This window comes from Diadema setosum, chromosome 3 (genome assembly GCF_964275005.1).
Source record: "Diadema setosum chromosome 3, eeDiaSeto1, whole genome shotgun sequence".
Classification (NCBI taxonomy): domain Eukaryota; kingdom Metazoa; phylum Echinodermata; class Echinoidea; order Diadematoida; family Diadematidae; genus Diadema; species Diadema setosum.
In genome coordinates this window covers 21,729,596-21,739,314 of record NC_092687.1, presented here as the reverse complement: position 1 = coordinate 21,739,314, position 9,719 = coordinate 21,729,596, and the positions used below count along the sequence as shown (strand labels likewise).

At 40.1% G+C, this 9,719-nt stretch overlaps 1 protein-coding gene across 1 annotated transcript; it reads right to left on the bottom strand.

The window, feature by feature from the left end:
* Positions 1–7,261: 7,261 nt before the first annotated feature.
* On the bottom strand, positions 7,262–9,281 carry LOC140226265 (piggyBac transposable element-derived protein 5-like). Its single transcript, XM_072306756.1, has one exon. It carries the CDS (start codon positions 9,150–9,152, stop codon positions 7,419–7,421), a length of 1,734 nt encoding a protein of 577 aa, XP_072162857.1. The 5' UTR covers positions 9,153–9,281; the 3' UTR covers positions 7,262–7,418.
* Between the last annotated feature and the right edge of the window lie 438 nt (positions 9,282–9,719).

Here is a 9,719-nt window from a genome sequence, read left to right as displayed (position 1 = left end):
GACAGGGAGGAAGGCAATGGCGATGGGGAGGTAGATGATTTCTTGTTAACAAATTTGAGTGAACTCCCAAAACTTCATAATTTGTCTTCAGAAGACAAAGAATCTGATGACGACACACTCACAACAGACCAATGCAGACTTTGACTTCAACATTGACTCTTCGGACATCCAACAGGCAAAGAGGAAAGTACATGATTTGCTTGAAGGCACAAAATATTTCACGATGAAGACACTTGCAAAATCACATCTGTACAGCAAGCTTTCAGGCTAACACATAGTTGTAATAAGGAGATGGAGGACAAGTATTTTCCAAAAAACCTTTTTTGCTTTCTTTATTCTCTTAAGTGTATTTTACAACTGTGTTAGTTATACCTATAATCATGACCAAACAATGAACATACTAAGAAGCTGCTTATATCTACAATTATTTCAATCTGTGTATGTGCTTTCTTCTCTTGACCACTTTATACAAACACACATTGGGGTTTATGTTTCAAGATGCAATGTTTAATTAGTAGCATAAAATTCCTAAACCTGCTTTATCTACACAAAGAGAAGAAGGAAATTGACACATCTCAAATTCACATATCATACTGTCTTGTAGCTCCATGGTATAATCTATATCACAGCTATTTTTGCAAAATCTTTGTGTCCTGCTGTCTATGTGTATTGAAGTATGCCCAATCAGTTTACACGTACGCCAGTGCACACTGTAATTCAAACAGCTTTGAAACTAATAAGTGAAATTATTCCTTATCATTAATTTGTCACTGTTTGGAAAAAAGATCAGTTGCATCCTGCATATTGACTTATCCGCAAACACTTGGTAAACAAATTATGTGCATAGTATACAAGTGATTCTGGCATAGGTGTATGCAAGGGGGGGGGGGGGGGTCGTGAGGGTCGTACGACCCCCCCAAAAAATTTCAGAAGGTCCACATTTTTGCAAAATACAATTCTTTTTTTCTGAGGGCCTTTCCACAATGACTTAAATGAAAAAAAAAAAAAAAAAAACATTGACAAGGTACCAGCAAAGAGTCCAAAATCCTTCGCCAATTGCATAACGTAATTCTAACCCAATTCCAGTCATTTTGACACTGAGTCTGCCATCCGCTTCAAGCCACGCTGCAATTGATTTTCATGTCTCCCAGCAACTTATCGCAACTGGCTGAAAGTTACTTGCACTTCGCCCTGTGCCATACAGTTGTTTGCCGGAGCAACATATGATTATTGTTTGCGCGCGCCGCCTTGCTAGGCCTACTTTGTGATGAACAGCAACACAAACCTACGTATAGACATGTCACAAGCAGTTGAATTGCACGCCACTCAGGTCAGTACTGTTTGAACTTACATATAGGCTACCTTGCAGCTTTGTTACTGTCAGCAAGCTCTAATAGCGCTATGTACCTCCATAGACTACAAAGGCACACATGCAGAAAAAGGCGTGACAGATTCCATGTTTTTATAGCAATAAGATTGTCCCCAAATATTCATCTTCTTACCATTTTTCTTGAAATGTTCCTCAAAATTCCACCAGAAGTGTGCACCAGACCGTTATATTACAATTGTAAAAATGCAGAAGCTCCCTCGTGTGAGAGGGGGACTTCTCCCATCCCCTCCCCGCCCTTTCCATCTCTGTATACACTCATACAGTGACAGTGACTGGGGGAAAACACAGTTCAGACACTCTTATTGATATTATGCTGAATATTTTTTCACCTTTTTTATAAAAAAACAACAACATTCTTAATATTCCCCCAGAAAGTGTGCAGCAGATAGTTGAATTCAAGTCAAAATAATATATGTAAAAGCTCCCGCATGTTGGGGGGGGGGGGGGATAACACCATCCCCCCGGTCTGTCCATCTCCACAGATTTGGTACACAGTGAAGACGCAGACATGGAAAAGGAGGTGAAAGGTTCCATATAGATTAGTCTTGAAAATTCCTTATTCTACCTTTTTGATTGACAATTAATACAAATATTCAACCAAAGTGTGCACCAGATCATTCAATTTCAGTCCTAAATATACGAAAGAGTCCTCATGTGGGAGGGAATTACCCCTTTTCAACCCCCCCCCCCCCCCCCACTGAAAAAGTGCGGACACACACTCGGAAAACGAGGTGACATAAGACGACATTCACATTGTTCTTGAACATTCAGTTTTCTAACTGAATTTGATAATTAATTTTCACGAAACATATTCCACAAGTGCACACTAGACCATTCAATTTCAGTTATCAAAATGCAAAAATTTTCTCATGTGGGAGGAAGATTCCCCCTCCCACACCCTCCCCCTTCAGTCCATCTCCATAGACTTCGATGGTACACAGTGAAAGGACGCAGACGCGGTGTAAAGAAAAACGTGTCAGACACCACAATTTAGCCCTTCACATCATTCTTATAAATATTAATCTTTCTTAGTTTTTGATTGAATATTAACCCCAAAAGTATGCACCACATCGTTGAATTCCAGTTCTAAAAATGCTCCCTGTGTGGGAGGGGGACACTCCCTCCCACACCCTCCCCTTCTGTCCATCTCCTCTGACTTAGCACACAGTGAAGATGCACGCAGATGGGAAAAAATGGTGACAGACACCTCAATAATTAGCCATTCTGATTATCCCTGAATATCTATATTTCTTGCCTTTTGATTAACAATTTTCCAAATATTTTCCCCCTAAAAGTGCACCAGATTGTTGAATTTCAGTTCTAAAAATGAAAAAAAAAAATCCTTCGTGTGGGCCACATTCTCATCCTGCTCATCTGCTCCCTCGCTTCAGTGTTTTTCCATATATTGAACATACTCTTGCCCCCCCCCCCCCCCCCGAAAAATATTCCTGTGTACGGCCTAGCTAGTATTATCAGGGACATTCGAATGCTCTTAGCGTATTTTCTTCTAATACTATCTTTCATTGCAAAAAGGTCCAAAAAATTATAACGACCTCCTCCTGAAAAAAATCCTGGATACACCCCTGATAACGTAGTAATTATGTATACTACATTAATTGGGTATTAATGTAATGGTTTACTGGAATGACATTTGGCACTTATCCAAAAAAGTGCATAAATTAATAAAGTTGTATTGCCATGCGACTACTTGGAAATGCATTTATAGCAGACATAATGATTTATTCAAATTTCACTTGATCAGTTAGAAAATTTGATAGAGCATCCTGGAAAAAAAATAAACGAAATGAGTCATTGGTAATACAGTGTATGTGTACTGCATGGGGAAATGTTGTGTAATTGTTGTCAACCTCATAAATCTGTTGCGAATACAGCTAAATTGTTATTTATTCACTGTGTAAGTACTTGTAAGTGTGTCATGACCTGCCATGTGTCCAGAACAGGACCATGGACCTGGTATATATGTCAACATGTCCTTTGATTGACTTATCAATAAAGACATGATTACAACAACAATAACAACAGTCTAATTGGGACATCAATGCATGATGCATGCATTATTCTACAAAATGATGCACACATTCTGTGAGATAATACAAGGAAACAAAAAATATAGAAAAGAAGACAAGCTACCTATAGAGAGAACAAAACAGAGGCAATGAGATAAGGTATATTGCTGAAAACTAAGAATAAAAAACAGATAAGTAAACCTGCCATGCATTCATGTAGTGAGGACTGTCAAATCCTGTTATGACAAAGTCTTTGGGACCAATATATAACGAACAAATAAGATACATCGAAATATATAGCTAATAATTTTGGGGTCTGAATTACTACTTTGTTGTAACCTGAATTTCATTATAATGGGAGTGTATTGTACACTGTGTACAGGTTATAATGGAGTCCTCGGAACCATTATATTGTCATCATACAGCATGGCCTTTACTTGCAGAATAGGCATGGTGTTGAATCATTCAACTTGAGAATTCCTCCTCTCATCCCTGTATTTAGGCTACAGTCTGGCAGGCCTAATGGACATCATGTACCAACCTGGGTTTCAACCACAGCATTAGTGGATGGAGATGTCTAATCTTTCTACTCTGCTGTCTACTCTCCCCCCTCCCCTTTTGTTTTCCCTTCCTCTTGCCACATACAGTGTAGCCAAAAATTATTTGGACACCTTAAATCTTTTATTTTAAATGGATCAGGAGTGATACCTTTTGAACAACAATTGTTGAGCAGTGGATAAAGAGTGTTGTAGTAATCGATTTCATGTGGTAAAGAGAAAAATGGGATCATATTTTATCTACCAAAATTATGAAATTATCAATAAAAAGAGGACTTTGGGGGTCACAAAAAATTATTTGGACATCTGGTATTTGAGAACATTTTCTAATTTCATTAGCACCAGTGGACAAAATATTAGCATTCTGCTGCAAGGAACAAAATAGTAGAATTATGCCTGAACTCCCCGGCATGCATCAACGCACCATCCAGAAGTTCAAGAAAACTGGGGAAATCAAGAATCTGGTGGGCCGTGGAAGGAAGAGGAAGACCAGTGCAAGGACAGACAGTTACATCAAGAAGTTGGTAATGAAGAACAGGAAGATGTCGTCAAAGGAGCGTGTAAAGCAGGTGGAGGAGGCTACTGGTGTCCGGGTCTGCATGCAAACAATCAAAAACAGGATAAATGAATGTGGGTTGCACGGGAGGATTCCTCGCAAGAAATTGTTCATCAGCCAGAAGAACAGGCATAAAAGACTGAAATTTGCCACAGAACATGCTCTTGTTGGCAAGAGCATGGATTTCTGGAAATCTGTCCTGTGGTCAGATGAGTTGTAATACAACATGTTTGGCTCAGATGGTCATCAAAGAGTCTAGAGAAACTCTGCAGAAGAATACAGCCCTCAGTGTCTAAACCCAACTGTGAAGCATGGGGTGGTAGTGTAATGGTGTGGGGTTGCATGACAGCTGCCGGAGTGGGCAACCTACATTTCATTGACGGGATGATGAATGCCGAGATGCACCATGAGATCCTGTCCACTCAGATGATCCCCTCTGCTAGAAGACTGCTTGGGCGCCGTTTCATCTTCAACATGACAATGACCCAAAGCACACTGCAAAGCGAGTTCAGACCTTTCTCCAGAAGAAAAAGGTTAACGTCCTCGAGTGGCCCCCACAAAGCCCAGATATCAACCCCATAGAGCATCTCTGGGATGAGCTGGAGCGGAGGCGTCCCCCAGAACCACCCAGCAGCAAGCAGAACCTGAAGGACATGCTTCAGCGCACCTGGGAGAGTCTCAACCCAGCAATTTGCAACACCCTGGTAGAGAGCATGCCACCGAGGCTATGTGCAGTGATGGCAGCTAAGGGAGGACCAACCAAATACTGAAAAGGACACGTTGAACCTGCCAAGGAGCCACAAACCACTACATATCCAAATAATTTTTTGTGACCATAAAACTGGAAAAACTCTAAATATTAACAACCAGCTAGTATGAAACTCTTTTTTTATTATTTGTGCTCAAGTGGAAGCCTGTAATCATTATGTTCCAGCCAGTTAAGGATCTGTTGACTGAATAATTTCTATCCAAGTTTGTTTGATTTTTTCCTGGATGTCAAAATAATTTTTGGCTACACTGTACCAGTCTGCTGTACATGCAGATACTAAAGGTTTAGCTTTATACAGCTATGAACATATTTTGAAAGGCCATAAGATACAGTACGTCAAGTGACTTCTTTGGTTTCATTTGGCATTACATGTGTATGATTCATCTTTAAAATAATTATATCTCATATGACAACTGAAGTAGATACTATCAGAATAAAGCTCTAATAATTTGTTTGGAGGTGAGAAAACATGTTAAAAACTGTTCATGATTACAGGGGGATTTAATCTTGAGGCCAGTATCTGTACAGACAAGTAGAATTATTGCTTGAGATCTTGAAGTAGCACTAGCTGGCACCAATACAGTGACTTCATTAGAGTGTAATAGCAAAGAAGATCTGTCACTAGGTTGAAGAACATTTTCTATTTGAGAAAAGGTATACTGTATTCAATTACCGACATGAGAACACAGAGTATGGTAGAAAGAGTATGGTATTCTGAGGTAAAACACTGTTACACCAACTTTGGCAGAATTATTTGGAAGACTGTGAGATGAGATAATTAGTCTGCTTGAAGAAGGTTATTGAAATCTTGAATGTAATGGAGAATAGGCTGTGTACATTTATGCAACAGTTTTTGTAATAGGAAGTGGTACCTCTCAATATTCATTCACAATTTACATGTATGTACTTAGAATAATACCTCTCCAACGACTGCACTTAGAATTTTCAGTCTTTTCATGTAAGACTAAACATCTGATGAATGTCTGAAGTATTATACTGCAAGTTAACTAGTCTTAGGAACGTAAACTCCTATTCAAGGGGTAGTTACTGATGAAAGTTCAAAATCATACAAAGTGTAAAGTACCGGTACAAGTGTATGTTATCAATGTTTCATGAATGTTAACAGTTTGTGGAACATGATACAGGACAGCTGGACACAGACTTCTGATATTTAATAATAACAGACAGGAGAGATTGCAGCAATCCATGAAGTCAAAAAGAAAGAAAGAACGTAAGGAAGAAAGAAAGAAAGAAAGTCAGAAAGAAAAAAACACCCACAAGATAAAAAAAAAACCAGGACAATATGCTGCTCCTGTACTTTATACCCCCTGTTTCTTGGACAAAGTGCTGGATCATAATCACAGGGCAATAAGGTAAAAAAAAAAAAAAAATCAGCACTGTTGTCTCAGGGTTGATTCAGGTCCTGAAAAAGACCTTGCCTCATAGAAAAGCAGGTTTTAACCACTCCTTAGTGTTAGCCTCTGTGTCAGTATCACTACCACTGCAGTCTGTGTGATCATCTTCACTCAAAAAAAAAATAAAAAAAAATCTGTCACTGAGATATCTCACATCCACATCAGCAGCACGTATCATCTTCACTGCCAACATTCTTTACAAGCTCATTATTTGCAAAGCCTTCAGTATCACTCCCATTATCTTAAATTGCTTCAAACACTGCAAAAAACTAACCAGACATTTGCAAAGAGAAATTTTTGAAGTGGAAAAACGAAGGTGGGTGCATCAAAATGGAGAGACTTTTCCAAAAAGAAATACATCAGGAAGTAATGTGCTAGAATAACAGCATACTTGCCAAGCAACATTATTTCACACAAATTAAACAGAACTTTCCTTGAAACATTAACCTCCACTAAACTTGAAGGAAGTCTAAGCTAGGACATGGGACATACTAATCATTGCTTACAAAGTGCATCCTACAAAATATGGAAACTCTATTGGGGGGTAAATGTGCAAATGCTGAAATGGTTTGGACACTGGTTCAGCATTAAATCAGAATCAAGTTAAAAGTAGAGACAAAAATTGTGCAATTTGAGATCTGAACAGCATTGACAACTGACATTAGCAAGAGCAGCAGGATGCCACTCTTGTACAGAACACCCAATCAGTGCCAGCCATGATATGCAGCAAACGATCTGCTGCACATCACCACATCACACTTCATACAGAATGTCTTCGTCTCACATCTGCGTCGCTCTTTCTTGCAACCCTGACATGATCGTCGAGATGGTCTCTGTGCAAGAACATGACCAGTACGGTTCTCGTAGCCAACATTTCTGTTGGGGAGGAGGAATTTTGCCAGTTGCTTCCTAAATTCAAGCTGAGTCTGCAAATTTGAGTGTCCACCTCCAGCTTCCCTCCGATGGGCCTCAGATTCACTCCACAGAATGAATGCATTAGCTATGGCTACATCAAAGAGAAACCAGAAGATATACACCCACCACCGCTGACTGCTCCGACCTGTTGGATACTCTACCCTCAGCTGGTTAACTTCTCTCATGAATTTTTTGTACTCATAGAGGGCAACAGGGATCTGAACCACCCTCTTCTTCCCATCTTTCTTCTTGCGATCGAAACTTTTCTCTGATGTAGGATCATCTGCTGAAGACAGCAGATTTACAACATGTTTGTCCTTACAGGCATAGGCTGAGATCTGGCCACACTGGACCACATTGTACTCACCCGGGTCTTTAAGCCCTGGCTTGGCAAGTTCAGCATGTGGCAATCCACGACTGTTTTTATGAACTGTCCCTCGAGCAAGGATGCCCTCATGCTGGAGTTTCTCGAACAGATCAGCAGTGATGAAGGAGTTGCTCAAGTTGATCACATGATTCCTACCCCTAAGCCGTTCAGTCAACTCCTTAACTACATGCCCTACAAACCCTGTCTGATGCCATCTTTTCTTCTCTTTCCCTACATACACCCGAAACTCATTACAATATCCATTCACAGAGTCAACTCTCATCCACACCTTTATCCCACACTTATCTGGCATAACATTTGGAATGTTCTGGCGGAACCCATATCGGCCACGGAAAGCAATCATGGCCTCATTGACTGAACAATTTTGATGAGGATTATACTGCTGCAAACAGTTTGCCAAAACTTCATCCAACACTGGTCTGATCATGTGCAGCTTGTCACGATTTTGGTGCTCACATGGAAGCTGTTTGGTCCGATTATTAGCCTGCAAATTGTGGCTAATCTCTTCAAAACGTATGCGAGTCATGAACCTGGCGATATGAAGATGGCCAAAGACATCATCGGCGCTCCACAACCAGCGCATTTCAGGGAGAGGAATTATGCTGAGGTACAGCCGAATACCGAAATAACACTTCATTTCTTCCACTGACACTGGCTGCCACTGAGGGAGATCCGGGTCAATTTGCTGCTTTTGTGTAGCATACCGATTTGTCTCCTGGACCAAGTGCTGGATGAGAGTCAGAGGAAACAACAAGTAGAAAAAATCCAGCACTGTTGACTTTTCATTCAATTTCTTGGTCGGTCCAGGAGGAGGTCCTGAGAAGGATCTAGCCGAAAAGGAATGCAGGTCTCTAGACCACTCCCAAGCATCAGTCCTTGTATCAGCGTCCCTCTCACTGTCATCATATTCATTGTCATTTTCATCACTGTCATTTGCACCTGCATCACTGTCACTTGAACTTGGATCATCCTCACTTGAAGTTGAATCATCATCAATCGGGTTCCACATACCAACTCTATCAGTCTTAATATTGTCATCCCTGTCATTCCTACTAATCTCATTTGCCGCAAAGCCCTCAAAATCACTCCCATCATCATCACTCACACCGAACACATCGACAAACGATTCAGACATCTTGCACTGAAAAAATAATGAGGAGGAAAGCTAAGGTGAGTACATACAGACAATAACCTACAACGCTTTTACAGATTTTGTGCTGGGATATGGACTCCGATGGGGTAATTGCTATGTTCCTGCTGCATTCAAAACTTGCTGTTAGTTGCCATCTGTAAATCTGAGACATTAAGCATGTTATAAACAGATGGATCTTCAGATAGATATCATATGTGTAATATATCTGCTGCCTACATACGGTCTCATCAGAATTAAGAGATTTAATCTTTACTCTTGCAACTCATGGTACATATATGTGTACAAACATGCAAAGTTTCTAGACTGATATTTCTGATTTTTTTTTTTCTACAATATCTTATGATAAAGATGGCTTCTGAAAGTGGTGAAGCACTCAAATTGATACCACAATTTTGTTGGATGAATGCACACTTCCAAGTCTGCAAAAATAATGGCAACAGAAGTATGCCAGGATATCAAATACCTCTCTGACTGACCAAGAGTGTCGAAGTACATTGATCACCTGGTCATGTGGAAACCAATATTCCTCTGACCAATTTGTATGTATGT